Below are 21,476 nucleotides of genomic sequence, written 5' to 3' on the forward strand. Positions count from 1 at the left end.
CATGTACAGGGTTAACTTAGAACTCTGGGAATAATAATAACACTGCCTCCACCCATGGCAAAGTGAGGTGAGCAAATGAGCCCTCAGGGGAGTGTTACTTATTAAAAATATACATTATAGGTAGATATTATTATATATAATAAAATATAACATATAAGTAGCATGTATCATATATGCATATATATTATATGTATTGTGTTTAGGAATATATGTAGTCTCCTCCAACAAATTTTGAGTTCCTTGAGGGCAGAAACTGTTAATTTTTGAATTTGTAATCTCAGAGTCTAGCACAGTATTTGGCACATAATAAGCATTTAATAAATGATTAGTAATTAATTGAATTCTACCATTTTTAAAATTACTATTCTATACACTGGGATGATTGGCCTAAAAACACAAGTGTAAATGGTAATTCTTACATATATGCACACAAAATAATTCTGTCTAAAACATTAAATTATGGAGATCAAAGAGTATTTCTATAATAGCATTGAGAAATACTGAAATTTCTAATATAAATTATAAATGTGAATTACTTCTTAATCAACACAGATTAGTTGTGTGTAATGTTTATTACATAAACACAATTGTATCCTGCTTACAAAATTAATTTACAAGTCTCAAAGTCATATCTAGATACTGATAATATGCTATTGAAATAACCTAGTATAATTGACATAATCCAGTATATATTTTGGAAAAATTTATATGAATATATATCCCCCAAAATTTGACAGTAATTCAGTTTAACAAACATGTTTAAGAGCTTAAAATGAAAAGAATTCTAGTTTGCACTCAGAGAACCTGTGTTTGAATGATAGTTCTGCTCATTACTACTGGTATGACTTAGACTTTCTAAGACTCAGTTTCCTTATCTATAAAATTGAACCAAATTGGACCAGATGATCTCCAAGACTTCTAGCCCTAAATCTATTTTCTAAGATGTTATATCCTTAGGGATACATAAAATTCAGATAGGATAGTAATTTCTCTCTTCTAAGAATAAAAACATATGACACAGGGAAGAAAGAAGGAAATATGCATTTATTATGTACTGTGTACCAGGTACTATGCTAATACTTTACAAGTATTATCTCATTTTTATCCTCATTGTTACTCTGGAAGGGCTTCTTAAACTTTTTCCACTCATGACCTCTTTGTACCAGAGAACTTTTCCCACAATTCCATCCTGATTTTGGGCCAAGATGTTTCTGGCAGCATGCAAAGTGCAATATGTGCATATTGTGTGTCCAGAACCAAAGCTGCAGTGAAGTATCATGATGCAACATGGGCAAGTGCTGCCAGAAACACCTAGGATTATGCTATCTTTGCTATTATTGTTATATCTATTTTCCAGTTGAAGAAACTGAGTCACAGAGGCTAAATGATTTGCTTAGGTCAGTTTTAATTCAGATCTTCTTGAATTCAGTTCCAGTGCTCTATTTATTTATGAACCTAGCTTCCTGTAAAGAATTCTAATATATAATAAGTGCAATCAGAAAGATGTGAAATAAAATATTGTGTTAGGTCTAAGGGGGAAATGTTTATGACTAGAGAGGAATAAGGGAAGATTTTTTGAAGGTGTTAGCATTTAGATGTGCTTCAAAGAAAGAGCAAAAACCCAATGGAAAAGCGATGGTGGTGGTAGAGGACATTCCAGAGAGAAGAAAAAGTACGAGATAAAATACAGCTACAGAGGGAATGGGAGAATGCACTGCCTATTTGAGGAACAAAGATGTCCACCTTAGCCTGCATTTGTAGTAACAGGAGTTAAGCTAAGGAAATTACAACACAAACTGCTTTGTGAGGGTCTTAAATGGCAGGCAAAAGGATGGATTAGCTCCTGGAAGAGTTTTGTCTTCATTTTTGCCAAGCTCATTCATAAATATTTGTATAGGTATATCTACTTATCTCTCTCTCTATCTATCTATCTATCCATCATTCATCCATCTCTATTTATCTGTGTTGTGCATACACAAACATATATTTTCATTTGTATATATATACATATGTATGTATATAAATGTACATATTCCCTTAGTAGAACAAATCTGATTATAAATGACTAATGGTAAGAACTGAAAAAGTAATCACAAATTGATTTTTCTTTCTTTTATCCTCAGAGTTAATTATATGCCTGCCAATATCAATGAAAATATATTTACTTGACGGCTTGATTTGGTATTTATTGACCAATCTATCAAAAAGAAATAACCTAAGAAAAAAACTAAAATATAATTTGAATAGGGTAGTACATGAGTTATAAAAATAATTGTATTAGTGATACAGTCTGAAATTATTTTGGACATCATTTTTAGAGATTGCTTATGGTCAGAAATGCATTTTAGAAATACAGGATTCATTTTTTTTCCCTGTCCTGTAAAACCCAGGTAGCATGTAATTAGAACTTGAATGATAGCATTTGCCTTTCAGGGCTCAATGACTACTTTAAAATATGTGGTTGCAAAAGCCACAGATTATATAGTAGGGGTACTTTGTGAATTGAAAAGATACAGTATGGCTGGTTAGGTTTAGTAATGTGAAAACAGAAACACAAGAACACAACTTGTTTGCTCCAGAACTTACCAAAATATGGTCCTAAAGATCCTGAAAGTGTAGAAAGGATTTTGTAGAATTTATAAGGTAGCACACCAAAATTGAGAAATCACAGATTGAAGTTACTCAATATCTTTTGAGTTTCTGAAACATATACTTAGTAGTTAACCTGATAGAACTTTGATCTCTATAAACCACTGAAAATAACTTTTCCTTCTCAAGAGGGAATAAGTGAAGGGAAGTCTAAGGGAGTTTGTGAATTTAAAAATTATATTTACAATGAAGGAATAATTTAAATGGGATATTTTTCCTTTCCCCCTAATCTTTTGGGATCCACATAGTTCTTTTGTGAATGAAAAAAAAAAAATTAGTACCACACCCAATCATATCCTTAGAAAGGAATTAACTCCCAAATTCTTATGGAGACATGTTGAAATGCAGTTTTAAAATTGTTTATTTTTTAAACTTGTTATGAAAGAATAATATAGTCAATGCCTACGAATCTGAATATCAAAATCACTAGTTATTTATTTATTAAAAGATATTAGCTACTTAAAACAAAAATTGAGTTTAATTCTTCACCTCTAAGAAAATTAACTTAAATTGCAATACATGTTCACAACTTGCCAAATTTAAGATATTAAGGTAGGAATTCTATGTCATCCATTCAGTAAATATTTTGAGTAATAATAATAATAATTATTTTATAGACCTACTTTTGGAACAAGCAAATATTATATTGTCTCATTGAGCAATAGAAAAAGTTGACAACAGGACCATTACCTTGTATTCATTATCTCTAGATGGCATTTAATCCTTTCATGGGCAATATCCACATAAATTTAGCCAGCAAAATATCAGTGAAGAAGTATTAAGGAAATCATTGGTTCACATAAATTTTTTTATGGAAATGGAAGTTTATGTTGGTAGTTCAGGACTGGGTCACTGCCACTAGAAATTGTCGATCCTTAAGGATCACAGATTTTGTGATCATGTTATGAAATGGGAAAAATCTATATGATGGATTATTTCAGGCTGTAAAAATTTAGCATCTACAGAATCTGAACTAGATAAACCTAAAAATTAGAATTATACAAGAGAAGCTTTCTTTCATAGACCAACAGGCAATAGATTCCCACATTACAAATATCAGAAGAACCATTAAAATATTGTGGCTTACTCAGCTGGTTGGTACAGGAATCAGACCTCTTCATAGACTAAATGGTTACCAACAATTGCTCAGTTATTTAACATTAATCCATAAAGAGTTACATATGAAAAACTCATTATCTCCAAATTCTACAGAAAGAAAAGCTTTCACAATATAGAGAGCTAGTGGAGGAAGTCAAATTATATAGGAAGATGAGATATATATTCCTACATATAGATGTAGGAGGTATATATTCCTACTGTTCTGTTGGCTATTGAACTGAAAGCACTTTCACGGTATCTATAGAGAATAAGATTATATCCAAATATTTTGGTTAGAAAAAGCAGCTATTTTACCCACTTCTTTGATAGTCCCTAAAATACTACTGATAATAAGAATAAGTGTAAGACCTTATCTCAGGATTCTAGGTGGCATAATAAATAAAACACTATTTGGAATCAGGAAGAATGTGATTTGATTCTTGTCCTGAATTCTGACTAGCTGTATGACTTTGGGCAAGATACTTAACCTCCTTATATTTGATGTCCTCCAAGATCCCTTAAGTTCTAAATCTGATGAGAACAAGATGATAATAGTAACAAAAGAGGGCTTCAAATCTTGCAAAACACTTTCCATATCTAATTTGTGCATTATCCCTGATTATTATTTGTCACCTTTTTTCCCCTTATCCCTGCCTCTAGGTTTCCCTAGTTTCAAGTATAAGCTAAAGTCCTTTCTTCTTCAAGAAGCCTTTCTAGTCCACTTAGTGCCTTCCCTCCATGTCTATCTTGATATAAATAGGCAAAGACAAATAAGAGTGACTTATCTACATAGATATAGAGACACACATCTATATATGGATATGGATATGTGGATACAAACACCTATACACACATATATTCATATATGTATATCTCAGTTGTGCATAATTGGTTTACATGTTTTCTCCCCCATTAGGCAGTAAGCTCCTTGAGAGCAGGGACTGTTTGTTTTTTATAATTCTTCATATCCCCAGCATGTAATAAATGCTTGCTGAAGTTGCAGCTAAGTGGATGGAGCGTCAACCTTGCAGTAAAAAGAACCTAAATTTAAATCCGGCCTCATACATTTACTAAAATGTGAGCCTGGACAAGACACTTAATTCTGATTACCTCCCCCAAAATTGCTTGTTGAACATTGACTGACTAGTTCTATATAAAGTGCTTTAGGAAGAATAAATGAAGTAGAAAATAGCCTCTTCCCACAAACCATGTAAAGTCTGTTTGAAGAAAAGGAACATATGCATGAAAATACTAGAAGTCTGCTAGAAAACAATAAGAATACACACACACACACATATATAAGATATATTAATATTGGATGATGGACATTTTAATTAATGAGGATCTTGGTTTATCGAGGGAGATCATAACCCCTTTATGGTTTGGTAGATTGTGTTCAAGAGTTGCTATAGCCAAATAATTAATTGCCCTGATGCCAGACTGGTAATCAATCTCTCCAAACTTGGTCAAGCTGTTTCTCATATAGAGACATAAAGTGTATTGGCAGGTTATATTAGAAGCCTTTCCAGTTGTCAGAGCTAATCTTCTGCTGTCTTTGCCTTTGAAAACTCTTGAATATCCCTATTGTTGTTTGTCCTTCATTTTCTAAGAGGGCCAGGGATTCAGGGAGGGGATGCCATGATAGGCAAGTGAGTTGGATTTAAGTGAGGGAGGGCGGTATAAAGTCAACTGCCTCAGTTTCCCCTCTAGAGCCATCTGGTTCCAGTGGCCAGATATAGATCAGAATGACTGGAGATGGCCCTGGATGCACTGGGAGACCATGGCCTTTTTCAGTTAAGGTCTGCAATAGGTCTCAGTTTGACTGAGGCTGCACCTAGTCTGGGTGCAGTTGGGATTAAAGATAGGTAGCAATTGAGGCAAAAAAAAATCTCCTCTTTCAACTAGTCCCATCCCCCAAAATCTAAATAGATAAATAAAATTGATCTGACAGGGGAAGACTCTCAGGGTTTTTTCTGTCCAAAGCAGAGATGATTGCTATTCAAACTGAGTCAATCAGGGCCCAAACAATGACCAAATGGGGCTTGACCTAGGACCTATGGGTGGTGAAGAAAGTCTAAGAACAACACTCTACTTTCATAAATTCTATTCTTTTCTATATTCCTACAGTCTCACCGTGGAGCCTCACTTAGCAGCTGGGGCTGGCCTTCTCACCCTGAGACATTCATCTGCCATGCCAGCATCCTGTTTCCATGAAAACCTCTATCTGCCCACCACTTTTTCCCTATTTCCTGCCCCCTCCCCACCTTCAACTCCCTTTGGTGTTTCCTTACTCCATCAGGGCAGGGAATTCCTGGCACAAAGCAAATGCAAGTCTGCTCTTTGCCTTGCCTTTCATTAGATCCCTAAGAGAGAGAATAGCAGAGGTTTAGTGCAGGGTAGTTGGGTTGGGGGAAATTTGATGAATGGAAATGGTTTTTGCATGAGGTTTTCCAGATTCATCTAGGTGTAGCAGTATCAGAGGAGAGAATGGGTTATTTATTATTTTATTTATTTATTAGTTATTTATTATGTATTAGATAGAGTTATTAAACAAGGTTATTTATTAGACAAAGGAATCTGATAATTGGATGTGAATGGTGAGAGACTGAGGAGTCATGGATGGTACCCAGGTTGTGAGCCAGGATGACCTGAATACAATAGAGAAACAGGGAGAGAAGAGGGCTTGGGGAAAAGAGAATGAGTTCAGTTTTGGACATGATGAGTTTAAGATATCTGCAGGATATCCAGTTCTCAATCAGAAGGTAAAGATGTAGTCCTAGAGGCGGGAGAGAGGTACAGACTAAGTAGATCTGAGATTCTGCCTAGAGATGATAATCACCAAGTAAAATAGTAGAGAGGAAAAAGAAAAGAGGGCCCAGACAGAGCATTGGGGGATGCTGTAGGAGTTAGCAGGCATCTGTGGATGAAGACAGCAAAAGAGAGAAAGTGGTCAAATATGTATGAGGAGAAGGAGGGACAACAGTGTCACAAGAATCTAGGAAGAAAAGAGTGTCAAGGAGGATGAGGGCTGACAAAAAACATTAGATCTGGTAATTAAGAGGATCATGAGTAACTTTGGAGAGAGCAACATTGCCTGAAAGCATGAGGTCCACTCTTTCACAGACAAGATGGGAGGACAGAGGAGAAGCAGTCAACCAGAGGAAGCAAGCAGTGCTACAAAGCACCCCAAAGAAAAATATCTTTCTTAGACATTCCACCAAGAAGAGAGTCAACTTCAATGAACATTTATTAATTTTATGACCAAAATATAAAAATATCTTGATGAATCAAGCAAAGTTTGCATTAATTGACACTTCTGGTCCATCTAATGTTTAAGCAATTTATTATATGCAAGGCCCTGTGATAGGCAATGAAGACACAAAAGTTAAAAAAAGAAAATGATTTTCTCTACTCAGTGAGCTTGTGGTTCTCCTAAGGAAAGATAAGACAGATTAAATTGACCCTTGAAAGAAAACGAGAAGCATTTTGAATTGCTAGTGACCTACATCAAAAACACTTTGTATTAACTCTTTATATTTTATCTGGACTCATATTGTTATATCCCAGTAGAATATAATCTCCTTGAGGCTAGGGAATGCTTTATTTCATTTTTACTTTCTGTGTCTAGCACATGGACCCTCAATACATAATGGACTAGATTGAAAGGTCCTTCCTTATTAAAAAGATGCCTAACTATTTGGTACAAAAAAGTTAAGCTTAATTTTCTTCCTTCCTCCAAAGAGTATTCATTTGAATAGAACCATCTATTTATAACTTGCCACATGTGAAAGATTAAGCTGAGAATGCCATTCATCCACCAACAAATATTTTAAGCAATAATAACAACCTTACAGAAATATTTGTGGAACAGTTAGACACAACTTCACTGAACAATAATAAAGGCAGTTCTCCATATGAGATTTGTAACAATCCTCTAGTGATTTTTAAAGGAGCATGTTCTTTCTTTGCAACCAGATATTAAATTCCTTGTGTGAAGGGTTTATTTCCCACTTCACTTGTATCCTCCCAAAGTACTTTGTACAGCACCAAGCACAAATGAGATAATATATGTAAAATGCTTTGCAAGTTTCATAGCTCTTTATAAATATAAATTATTATTATCTTGTTCTTGTCATCTTCTTTGAAGAATTTCATATAAAAACAGTCCTGGTTGTTTTTTTATTACTATCCTGCTATTATTTATTTTTTAAATGATTCTATGGTCTATTTAATAGGTAGATAGAATTACTTTTTTGTAATTGAATAAAAATATGGTATGTAAGTAAGCTCAACTTCTATAGACTTACTGAAAACATCCTTAATGTAACTTTAGTAGTAGACTGGACAACAGATGATTTTGACTTTTTGTTTTGTTTTTCTGTTCCATGAAGATTGGAGATTATAAATATTTGGTATGAATATATTCAAAATGCTGTTCTTAAGTTTATATGGGTCAATGGTATGTCTATGTGATTGTCGATAATAGTTTGGTCTCTGATGATTCAATGGCTGAGCTCTTCAGGATATTTTAAAGTCAGTATTTGTATAATGGGGATTTATCATCTGTCAGTTCATGAAAGATAGAGTTTTTGATTTATAGTTCTAGCTGCCAAATCATGTCTTGCTAGTTATTCAGAAGGTGCTGCTCTAAGTGTTGTTTTGCCCAGTCTGCTTCTCTGTCTCTGCCTCACTGTCTCTGTCCCTGTCCCTGTCTCTCTGTGTCTCTCCCTCTATCTGTCTCTGTCTCTGTCCTCTCTGTCTCTGTCTGTCTGTCTGTTTCTCTCTCTCTGTCTCTCTCTGTCTCTGTCTTTATCTGTTTGTATGTCTCTCTATCTCTGTCTTTCTCTGTTTCTCTCTGTGTGTCTTTCTGTCTCTATTTCTGTCTGCCTCTCTCTGCTTTAAATATAATCTACATCAACTACTAAATCCAGGTGCTTAAGATAATGCTTATGTAATTTCTGGTGGCAACAACCTGGTTCTGAATTTCCATATCTAGTCTCACAAATGTTTCTGCTCATTTGACACTTTGTTGACATATTATCCTCTGTATTCATGCGGATACCACTTATGAAGAGGCTTTTGATTTCATTCATGGATCTTAGCCATTTCATTGCTTTTTCAGGTAAATCACCCTTAGTTACATTTGATGAATTAAGAGTCATTACACTTCCTGATACACTGAGTCACTTGTCCAGAATTCCACAACAAATATATGTTAAAAGAAAAATATGAGTCCTTACCTTCTTGGCCTTAATACTAGCTGTCCATTTTATATACCTTATGTTTTTCTGAGATTGGGTTATTTAAACTCTTTATTTCTTGTTCTGTTAATCTGGGTATTTTATATTTTGGTAAATGTTTATATATTATTGGATGCATTGGATTATAATGGAGTAAAATAATTTATAATAATTTTTTATTTCTTTATTGACATGAATTCTTTTTTCACATTGGCATTTTCATTTAATAGTCTTTCAAAAATAGATGACCATTTTTCTCTTTTACTTTTAAAAATAATTTTTGGTTTTACTTATTAGTTCAATAGGAGTTTGTTTTTCTTTTAATTATGTTCATCTTTCTTTGATTTTTAGATTTTTTGGTTTTGTATTTTGTTATTTTGTTTGTTGTTTCAATTTTATTTATTTTCATGCCAACTTTATTTAGTCCTCTTTTATGATCTATCAGTCAAATTTTGTAAAGAGGCCATGAATAGCTGAAAAGTATTTATGATCCTATATCTATATATCTGTATCTATTCAGTAATCACCACAGCTTTATCATACTTAATTTTCCTAAAATTCTATTCTGATTCTGACCTTTTTCCTTTTTTTGTTGGATGTCTAGGTCAGAGAGGAGGATACAATTAAGATCTTCAACAATTATAGTTTTATTTTCTCTATGTATAATTTTATTAACTTTAAGTACACTGTAGTTTGTCTAATTCTTTTTACCATGTCAGTATTTATTATTACTTTGTCTGACATAATGTTTTTCACTCTTGCTTTTTTGAATTCACTTGAGGCAAAATTCTCTTCCAACTCCTCATTTTAACTCTTTATGATCCTTTATGTTTGAAGTGTGTTTCTTGTAAAGAACATATTTTTGGATTATGTTTTCTAACCCATTCTGCTAGTCTCCTCCATTTCATGAGTGAGTTGATCCTATTTATATTCAAGGTTAAGACTATAATGTTGGGAAAAAAAGTAATGTAATTAACCCCAGTGATCCATAATTGAAGCAGTCTTATTATACTTCTCTGCCCCTCTCCTATTACTCAGCACAGACTCCGGTTCTTATAATTTGTTTTTTTTCTTTTAATCTTATCTTCTATGATTTCTCCCCCAAAGCTGACGTTTGTTTTACTAATAATTCTTCCTTTTCTAACTCTACTGTCCCTCTTAGAGATCTTTTCCATCTCTTTATATTTTAGTTCTACACCAAACTCCCTTCGTCTCTCTTTTTGTGTTTGTGTGTGTGTGTGTGTGTGTGTGTGTGTGTGTGTATGTAACTTTCCTATGGCCTATTAAGATAAGAATAAAATTAATCAGATGCTTGTTGCCCTCATGCTGACTTTTATATATCTATAAGGTTCTTCTGGTATACTGCAATAGTAGTAAAAGTAACAAGTTCTTTGTCTTTCTCATTTTTTCCTAATATATTTCCTTGTACCCTTTCTTTTATCCTCTATTAAAATCAAGAAAATGGCATGGAAACAGCTTCAGGCCTTACACCTGTCTTTCTCTGAATCCTGAGTACAGTTTGATTCTAAAGGACCACTTGTCTTACTTTTTTCATCATTAGTATATAAGTATTTCATCATTATTTGGCTCCTTCTGCTTTTTTCCAATGCTTGATATTTACCTTTTTAGATTTCTCTTATCTCTAGTTTGTGTTGCAAAGAATACATACAACTGCAGTGGATTTTATCTGTATCTCTATATCTATATCCAGTAATCACCATAGCTTTATCATACTTAATTTTTTTATCATAAATGCTGATAAGTTCTATCAATATTATTGTATTGTTTTCTAGCAATAGTTTTTCTTGGTTGTATTTTTTTTTTCTTTTTCAGCATAGATTTGTGTGATCCTTACTTTGGTTCCACTGTATTTGAACTTTTCTAACTGCTTAATTTATTTTTCCCCTTTATTTGGAAGCTTTTTGTCTATGAAATTATTGGATTTTTAAATTTGGGAGTTTTTAGGAGGTAACCAACATGTTATTCCTATTTTACATTTGTCTGCTAGTTCTAATATATCTGAGTAGTTTTCTTGCATGATTTTTTGAATTATGGTATCCAGTATTTTTTTGTTTGATCATTACTATCAGTGAGTATAGTGATTTTTAAAATTTCTCAATCTGTTTTACAGATCAGTTATTTTTGGTAGCAAGTGCCTTTTATAATGTACTAATTTTGTTTTAATATTTACTGTTTAGAATCATTGCATTCTGTTTTCTCTATTCTGTTTTTCAAACATTTCACTACTGGTTTAAAGTTTGTTTACACATTCTGTACTAAAATGTTTATTTTTTCCACAGCGGCCCAAATTTGATTTTTTAAAGTCTTCCTTCGTTTTTTTCTAACCACTCTTGCAGTCCTTGTAATCCAGCCATTCTTTTCTATCTCTCTGTATCTGTTGCAGTTACTCTCTCTTCTTATAGGCTTAATTCTTGTGCTCTTCAGTCATAATATTTATTTTTAAAATTATATCTGGATTTTTTTCATTTATTTATTCACATATTCAACATCAGTTCTTGAACTGGGATTTTGTACCAGGATCTGCCCCCACTCACAATTTTGGCTCAATTTGATCTTTTTAGCCTTGTACTTTAAACATTCCTACTGTTAACCTATTACTCCAACTGTTTGTTGTTGTTGTTGTTGTTGTTGTTATTGTTTTTTTGGGGGGAGGAGGGGGTCAGGGAGTAAGCCATGACCTTGATTTTTGGGTCCATTTCCTGAGGACCTGGTACAGATGCTAACCTAACACAATTCCCAACCAACAATTAGCTCAGCATCCTGCTTCAGGCCTGATAGGCCTCAAAAGGATAAGGGCTCCCATATGGTCCAGCATTCCCCTTCTCCCTCACCTGGTATGCCTCCTTTTTGAGCTTCTGCTAGTTTTTGGCTGTCTTCTTATGTCATCCCGGATTTAGAACCAAAGGCTTACTATCATTTCCCTTTGATCTTCTTAATCATTAACCCATCTGGTGCTAAGCTTTGTGTGCAGGTACATACACACATACACATATATTTATGTATATATATGTATATGTACACACTATATATTTATACATATATGTATCTATGTGTATATATATATGTTTATTCTGAATGGGAACAAGGGAAAAGAGGGTCAAAAAACCAGAAAGAGAAGAGAGATATTTACTTAGGAGACAGGAGAGTCTAAGATGAGTTTTTCTGATTTTGAATTCTATTGTCATTGTCATTGATAATCATCGAATTGCCTTTGGAATTCATGTGGCTTTGCAATTTATTATTGCCTGAGTTAAGTCATCAAGACTAGTTTGGAAAGTTTGAAACATCAGCTTTTTCCAATTTAGCTTCTCTCTTGGAGTCTAGTCCCCATCTCTCCCAGTAGGAAAATATGAAAAGAGAAAGGGAAAAAGATGAATAAAGTGAAGGTGTATATGCTAGGACTTACTGTTATATATGCCACCTTTCTTCAGTTGAGGGAAAACTAGTTTGGTCTTTTTTTTCTGAATACTTTCTTTTTTATTATTATTTTCTCTTTTCATCTTTATTACATAGCTTCACCAGTTTTTCCACTTAAAGTAACCTTGTGGGAAAAACACTGGACTTGGAGACAAAAATATCTGGCTTTGAATTCTGGCAAGTCACTCTATCCCTCTAAGCCTCAGTTTCCTCGTCTATAAAAAGGGTCAAAAGAAAATATTAATAAACTTCAAAGTTCTATGGAAATAAACTACCTTAAGAAAATTCTGATGAAAATTTTGATGGCAAAATTAGTTGAACATATGGAGTTAAGTCTTATGTATTTGAAAAGAAGCTTCTGTGGAAAACCTTCGAAACTCATTTTGAAGTTATGCAAAACATTTTTTGTTACTTCTTCAAGTTTTTCTGAGCAAATGGTATCAACATTTTTTAAGTAAAATATTGATTATTCTCCTAAAGCACTAACTCCTGTCTTAGACACAACAATACTAATCAATCTGCTATACCTTTTGAAATGTCTTTTTATTATGTTTATAAAGAAACACATTTTTTTTCTCCTGATTGTAATATGACATAGGGAGGCAAAATTCTGTATATGTCATTTTATGCATTTTCTTATATAAAGTTGATTATTATGCTGTTGGGCAGAGTATTTAATCAGCAAAACTTTAGTCCCTTAAGATGGAGATTAGTTTTAGCCAAGAAAAGAGTAGCTTTATACTATGCTTGCATGCACTAAAATATGAATTTTTAAAAACCCTTAGTCATTTTCAATTTTAGGTTATTCCTAATAGAAAATACTTGTAGCCTTCCAGGCAGCAAATACAATGAAAACTTGCAAATGATGTTTGCATTGTAAGCTGACCTATTTGACCAGATAAGTCAGCTTACAGTGGAAGCCATAAACTTGTTTTAAAATCAAACAACCCAAGAGAAACAAAGCTGAGAGTGAAATGCTTTTTATTGATGAAAGGAACAGAATTAACCAGGGGTTTGGAGCTCACATAAATTAATACTGCCTGATAGCACTTTTTTTCCCTCCAAAACACATGGGGTTGATTCTAGACTGTATAAACTTTCACTTGCATAGCAAATACTTTATCTTCATCTCTCAGAGAAGGGAAAGATAAGGAAAGGGAAGAAGCAGTAGAGATGCTTAACAACTTGAGCCAAACTCTATTCTAAATGATTTTCCTGCTTTTTCTTCCTTTCTGCTTTTCCTCTCCAGCTTTGTTATGGCTACTCAGGGATTCTCCTACTCTCACAGACCTTTAGACCCTCTCTTCTGATGGGTGCTATGAATTTCCCACACTGTGTTGTTGTCCCCATCAGAACCATATCCTAGTTGATTAAAAAAAATTCTGAATAGCACAGCTTCTGTCACAAAGTCCCTTATTAATTCTTATTCATAATATGAAAGAAAAGAATAATCAGAAATGAAAAGGCAGGAAATGAGAGTAGAAGGAAAGAGGTTAAAAAAAAAAAAAAAGATTTAAAATAATCCCAGAAAAATGGAGGAACCCCTAAAGGCCAAAAATACACTAGGATTTTTAGGGAGGAGGAAAGAATACCCAAACATTTTTCCCATTCTTTGTTCTAGATTCCAGAGAGCCACAAAATTGGACATTTTAAGTATTTCTTCACAAAATACTTTAGATATTTGCCTTTCTGCTCTAACTTTTTCAGTGTTCTTTTCAATCTTTTGATCACATCTTGGAAATAAAAGCTTCAGACCAAGGGCTAATGTAATACCTTTTCCTTTTCTAAGGCTGGGTCCTGTCTCTTAAAATAGAGGCCCTGTGTAGGAGTCAAGTTGTTAGAGAAAGCCAATTGGTAAATTTTCAGCATGAGCATTCATACCTCAGAAATCAGGTAATAACACTACAAATCAGGACTTCTAGACATAAGAAAATAAAGGAGAAAATCTTAATGATGTGGATTAAACGGCTTTTAGAGAGTCAGTTGCTAAACCTTTCCTAGCACAATCCTGGGAATATCCCAGTCTCAAGGTCTCTCTATAAACTATAGAAACCAGAGTTTGAGGGCAGTGTTTTAGAATAATACCAAAGAACAAAAAGAGAAAAAAATCAAATCTGTCCATGCTGAGTCTTTAATAAAAATTTGAAACTTCAGGTCATGAATTTTTGAATACTAATGGTTTCATGAATTTGAAAAATTCTGTAAATTAGGATGCTGCTGATTAGAAATTCCTTAGGTTAGTTAGTACAGTTTTCTTAATATGGTTTTGTGACAAAGCTCATATGGTGAACTAAGCACAGAATCAGCATTTGAATTTAGGAATGATATAGCTGAGAGGCATAAAAATGTAAGAAATAACCAATTAAGTTAAACTAGCCTAGTGTTCCATTTCTGAGATATTTTGCAGAAAAATGTGTTTCTTGTCCAAGACATGAGCCTCTAAAGGTTAAGAATGAACATCAAAGATTCCAAATTTTTCTTTATAAGCCAAGGTAGACCTCTCATCTACAAATTCATATATATCTTTTCTGGACCTGCTTCAAATTTTAACCTTTACCATTTCTCAAGGGCAGAATTCCCTTTATTTGCCTTTAACTTAAATAGTTACAGCACTTCTTTCAGAAGTATGAAATCAATCAATTAACAAGTCAGTTTTAATCACCTCTATAAATCAAATAATTTACTAGGTCTTGGTGGAACAACAACAACAAAAAAGAATAAATTCTGTCTCAAGGATCTTATATTCTATTTAGGGATCTATCTATAGATAGATAGATAGATAGATATACATATAGATAGATAGATACACACACACAATAAATACACAGTAAATATTTTGGGAGAAAGTCATGGAAGCTGAGGAATGAGATTAAGAAAGACTTTATATAGGAAGTGACACTTGAGTTGACAGCTAATCTTGAGGGTAAACCCCTAAATCATCATTTTAGTACTATTAACCCAACTCAGAATTTATCCAGGGAGAATTTCTAAATGAAGATTTTGGTTTGGCTTCCACCCAATTGCTATCAAACACTAGAAGGGTATGTGTGTGGGTGTGTGGATGTGTGGGTGTGTTTGTCTCTTCATAAGGTACAAGATAAACCTTCATTTTATGCTATGGAAATTGCAAGGAATATAAAGGACTCTAAGAAACCACAAACAAATGTAGAAAACTTACAAAGTACTGACATAACTCATAAATAACTAATATAATTCTCCTTTTTCACTGAGTCACATTTCCCGATAGTTTCCTAAAGCTCTCTGTGCTCAAAGCTACTCCATACCCTTGGGTAGGAGTGAACATGAGTCCCCATATTCTAGGGAATCCCCATCTAACCCTACAGAAATTCATGTGGGGAACTACCCTAAGTGTTTGGTCTCCCTTACTCCCCCTGGAAGAGGAAGCTACTGGTGTCTGTAGGATAGTTAACTCACCTATTTGAGGAATTCCAAATTACTCATTGTGATAAGGAAGCCAAATTCCACATCCCTTGTTTCCTTACACTCTGGCTTTAGTTCTTGCTTCCACTTCTCCCATTGCCAGGGCAGCCTTCTCTTTCGGAGAGTCCTGCTACTCAGAAAATTCTCTTTTCCTTATTAAAAGTCTACAGCCCTGTTACTTATATATGAAGCAATGCACAAAGGCTGTTGCTTTCTGTTGACTTGGAAAAAAGGCTGGATTCCAGGACTGTGTTCCAAGAAAGTCCTCCTTCTCTGGGGAGAAACAGGTCCCTCAACTTTGCACCTTTAGAGAGGCAGCCCTCGGTAGTTTCCATTATTCAGGAATTCTCTTCCCAATCCATATGGAAGTTGAGAACTTTATCATATTCCTCCTCAGGAACTCTGAGGCCACTGCTCCTCCCATCTTATGTGCCAGGGAAGTCCAATCTCAATGTCCATCCATCATCAAAAAAAAAAAAAAAAAAAAGTAAATAATAGGTAATAGTTTATATAATCTAAGAACTCATTATCTAGGATTGTTGCTTCCCCTCCTTCCCTCCCCCCATAGCACATATCTGATAATGTTACTCCATTATTCAAGAAGCCTCACTAGTTTCTTGTTATTTAGACAAATACAAACCCTTTTAGGCTTTTAAATTCTTCCCTAACCTGGCTAGTCTAATTTTCCAGGTTTATTGCTTATTCACGCTTTCAATTAATGTTTTTCATTCTATCTCCTAGCTCTCTCAACTTTGTGAACAGGTTGTCCCCTAGGCAGCCTCCTCATGTTTCTTAAAATTTCTAAGTTCATTCAAAGTTCAGTTCAAGCACTACCCTCTATAGGATTCTTCCTACAGATAGTTACCCTGTAAAAATTACTTTGTATTTTATTAGTCATGTAATAAAGATATTCATATAGAACTGAAAACTTTTCAACTTGGAAATTCCCTCCAGGGATGCATATTACAATTTTCCTATGACTGCTTAGCCCATATTATTTACTCTTGGGAATCCACTAAATTTGTTGGAGATGTTCTTCATTTTCTGGCACCTCCTAAAAATACTAGTGCAAGACTTTGGTCATCTAGCTATCACTTTTCACTCTTGGACCTTGACCAGCCCACTTTTTCTTTGTAGCATATATAAATTTTATGTTTATTTTTATGTGTACACATTATTTTCACCAAAAGAATGCAAGCTCCATAAAAGCACTGACTTTTGTGTTAATATCTTCAACACTTAGCATTCTATCAAAAATGCTAAGTAAGTGTTTAATGGAGGAAATCAGAAAGAACAGATTTTAGAGAGAAAACTTAAATTCAGATTTGGACAAGTACCAACTCCCAAATGTCTGATCTAGGTATATTTTAAAGCTTTTGAGGAAGGAAAAGCAAAAGAAAACTACCAATACCAAATTCACTGTATTCATAATGTTTTTTTGCAGTTTTATAGATTTTATTCCTATCTTTCTCAGCCTCTCTTTTTCTAAAGGGTCTTAATTTTTAAAATCTTTCTTTGGTCATTTAAGATATTTTCTCTCTAGACACTTGTTATTTTTTATTAAGGGTGGTGGAAACTAAAACAAGATGAAGCAGGTACAGTTGAATACATCTTATTTTGGTGAAGATATAGGAGAAAATGATCTGTTTTATTTTCAGTAACACTGTTTTTGATTATTAATGGATAGAATGTTGGACTTGGAGTCAGGAAGATCTGAGTTTATATATCTTGCCTCAGACATTTACTAGCTGTGTGACTTGGAAAGTCGCTGAATCATTCTCAGCCTCAGTTATCTTCCTTATCTGACAAAGGAAGATGACAGCATTTACCTCTTAAGAGTTATCACGAGGATCAAATGACATAATATATGTAAACCAATTAAACCAATATATAAATGGTAGCTATTATTATTATTATCTGATTGGTTTTTAAAATTGCAACATCTCAAAATGTCTTCTATTATAGTTCTTTGTCTTAAGGTCAAGATTTAATTATGGGTTCCAAGTCATAATGGTATCTAGAAATTTCATATGATTAATTTTCCCTTTTTATTGATTTCTTTTTTCTGATTATATATGCACAGTAATTTTTTAATTACACATTTCTTTATGAATCATATTGGGAGAAAAAATCAGAACAAAAGGGAAAACCATAAGAGAAAAGAAAAATAGAAGAAAAAGGGAAAAAAAAGGGAACATAGCACGTGTTGATTTACATTCAGTCTTCATGGTTTTCTCTCTGGATGCAGATGGCATTTTCTAATTTATTAGCAAATTTATTAACATTGCTTTGGATCATTGAACTGCTGAGAAGAACCAAGTCTGTCATAGTTTATCATTGCACAATCTTGCTGTTACTGTGTACAAAGTATTTCTGGTTCTGCTCATTTCGCTCAGCATCAGTTCGTGTAAATCTTTCCAGGCCTTTCTAAAATCAGTTTGTTCATCATTTTTATAGAACAATAATAGAAATTATGCCATATTAACATAATCTTAACTAAAATTATTGCATGTGTATTATTAACATAATCTTAACTGAATTTATTAAAAGCATTTTATGCTCTTCCCATGTGTGTATGTTTTCAGTATTATTTTAGTGTTTATCATTTCTTCTCCACTACAATGCATTTCATCATGTCCTTATGGCATGCAGGGAACCTGCAGTTCCCCTAATAATATGCCAAAGTACTTACTCTGTGACAGACCCCATGCAAATATTTAAATATGGGCCTAGATATAAATTGTATGTCAGAGTATCAGTCTGTAGCCTGCCTAGAGAATGGAAATTTGTCCACTGGGTGTAAAAGTTTGATTTTTTTTTCTCAACAAGAGCAATTAACATAGATTTTATATGAAAGCCTAGAAAGATTGACATAAACATCAGAATAAAACTATATATCTTTAAAATATTTATGTAACAAATGAATTCCTTTATAAAACTTCAAGACTTTCACTCTAGTATTCAATGCTCAATTTTGGAACAAAAGGGAAATAATATCCTAGTTAGTATAAATGCCTACATTGGGCTCTTTATTGTAGAGAGCTGGAACTCTGGAGAAGTATACTTGAAACAAGGTGTTAACTCAGTGGAATTGATGAGATGATTGTTCTCTAGTTCACATATATACTTAGTACTCAGTCTGGTGATATAATGGTTCTCTAGGACACACATAATCCATATGCTGCAATGATGTAATTACAATAAGGTATATAAGGGCTAAAAGGACTGGAAGAGCGACATTTCATCTTTGACCAGCCTGGGGGTGGCTGTCTTGCCTTCATCACTTCTCCATCTAAAGCCCAAAGCCTGTCCAAAGGATTTCCAGAAAGCTAGCCTGGACATTATACTTTATTATTTAGGAACATGTTCAGTACTAAAGTAGAAAAGTGAACTCAAAATATATTTGGAGAATGTCAGCAAACAAGCATGCAATTGCTAAATATGACAGTAAAGTAATGAGACTGATTTTAATGTTTGGACTTGTAAAACTAGTGTCATTAATTTATGGTCCCATCTGAAAAACATCAGTCCTCTTGAAAATCCCATCCTTTAAAAGCAAATGGCTAACAGTTGATATCATATATGTCATGTCAGTAAGGATTAATTCAGTGCAAACCAATGTCAATCACTATGCTAGTTGCTTTGGGGAGCTTATGGCCTTGTTGGGGAGAAAGAATTGAACATGTGAAACAATTAGAGAACAAAATAGCTCATATATAACCAAATTCTTCAATGTGTTTTATACTTTAAGTGCCTTAAGAGTTCTTCAGAATTTGCATTTTAAAGAAAAATAAGACACTATTCATCACTTTACAATATCATCTAAGACATTTTGAAAATGTACTTATTAATTCATTCAATTTTTTTCTCACTTTGAAGTCTCATCAGTTTTCTGAAAAAGCCTTCCTCCTCGAGCTTTTGAAGACACATGAAAATGGCTTAGAAAAACAGTATGCAGAAATTAAAAATGAAAGGAGTATACTTCTCCAAACCTTTGTAAGTATCTAACTACTTTGAGGACAATATTTTACCAGTTTTGTAAAAGTATACTTGGGTAAGTTTTCAGAAAGGTATTCATTTAAGGATAGATAGCCCTACTGAAATACAATAAAATAGTACCAGGAACCAATAAAAAGATGTCTATGACTGAGATGTCATCATATTTTTAAAAAGAATTTTACAGCTGAAAATAGGAAATTATTTGCAGTGCTTTAAACACTTGCACTAAAGTCAGACTCTGATCCTTTCTTATGGATTGGTGGTGACTCTTATTTTTCAAAGATAATAAAATAAACACTGATAAGTCAATACCTATTATGACAGACTGTGTGTCTGTTTTGGGAGGAACAAACCTAACTAAATTCTGAGAAGTTTATCAGTGGAAAAATCAGCTGGTATTGTTTTTTCTCCAAAGAATTTTTATAAAGAATAGCCTATCCAGGATTGGATGGCTTTTAATCTTTATGGAATGAATATCTGCCATTTGTAAAAACTGGAGATCTTTTGAGGTTTAAAATAGTATAAAGGCAATGGAATTCATTAGATCTTATTTAAGACTTGCATTTTCATAAATTGATTTTGTTGAGTTTCTTCTTTCTTCTATCCTCTAAAACTAGAAAGGATGCTTCCTTCCAATGCACTTTCACTTTTAGTATTATATTCAATTGTCAGCTGGCTTATTTATTCATCTACTAGATTGTAAGTGATTTGGAGAAAGGGGTGACTTCATTTATCATTTTTGTATCTTTAGCTTCTTTCTAGAGTGGCATTTTGCACATTTAGGTTCTTCAAAATATTTGATGAATTCTTGGATCATGTGCTTAGAGCTGAGTAATACTTCAGAGACCATTTAGTTCAACCCATACCTGAATAGGATTTCTTTCTTTAAAATTCCCAACAAGTTAATACACTATTTGATAGGAGAAATTGAGAGAGAAATCTACTTAATCAAGGTGCATCATTCTATTTTTGAATAGTTAAAAATTGTTGACATTTCAAATCTGTCTCTTTACAACTTACCTTGATTACTACCTCTGGGACCAGAGTAATAATAATTATTTTCCCACAAGGTAGACTTTTAATACTTGAAGATAACTATCATGTTAAGCCTTATCTTCCTTCAGAAGAATTCCTTCTTTCCCCAGTTCTTTCAAGTGATCCTCATATGACATCCTGAGACCTTTAATATCCTTCTCTGGAAATTCTCATAGATGTTGATGCCCTTTCTAAAATATGTTAGCAAGAAGTATCATATTAAGGACAGTATACAGTAGAGACATCACCTCCTCTGGTCTAGATATGCTACCTCCCCTAATGTAGTCTAAGATAGTCTGAGCATTTTTTGGCTTCCATTTTGTCCTGTAAAAAAGAGATCCTCATTTTTATGTGAAGGCTTTCCTAGCTATGTCATTTTTGTTTGGTACTTGTTAAATTTTCTTTTTGTGTGTTTTTTAACTTGTGCCTGACTTTAACCTTATCAGTATGTAATTTTACATATTAAGTTCAGTCCCTCATTCTAACCTCTTGAGATATTTTTGTGTACTCTGTAACACACCAGTTGGCTATGTTGGTCATTCTTCTATATGGTATTTCTAAACGTAGTAAGCATGC

At 33.5% G+C, this 21,476-nt stretch overlaps 1 protein-coding gene across 3 annotated transcripts in view; it reads left to right on the plus strand.

Annotated features, from left to right (window-relative positions):
• CCDC172 (coiled-coil domain containing 172) overlaps positions 1–21,476 on the plus strand; it is a 51,981-nt gene that overhangs the window by 4,257 nt on the left and 26,248 nt on the right. For all 3 annotated transcript variants that reach the window (XM_003755350.2, XM_031955919.1, XM_031955920.1), the window contains exon 4: positions 19,746–19,862. In XM_003755350.2, the coding sequence (XP_003755398.2) occupies positions 19,746–19,862 (117 nt within the window). The remainder of the gene's footprint in view (positions 1–19,745; positions 19,863–21,476) is intronic.

The sequence above is a fragment of the Sarcophilus harrisii genome, chromosome 2 (assembly GCF_902635505.1).
Source record: "Sarcophilus harrisii chromosome 2, mSarHar1.11, whole genome shotgun sequence".
NCBI lineage: Eukaryota > Metazoa > Chordata > Mammalia > Dasyuromorphia > Dasyuridae > Sarcophilus > Sarcophilus harrisii.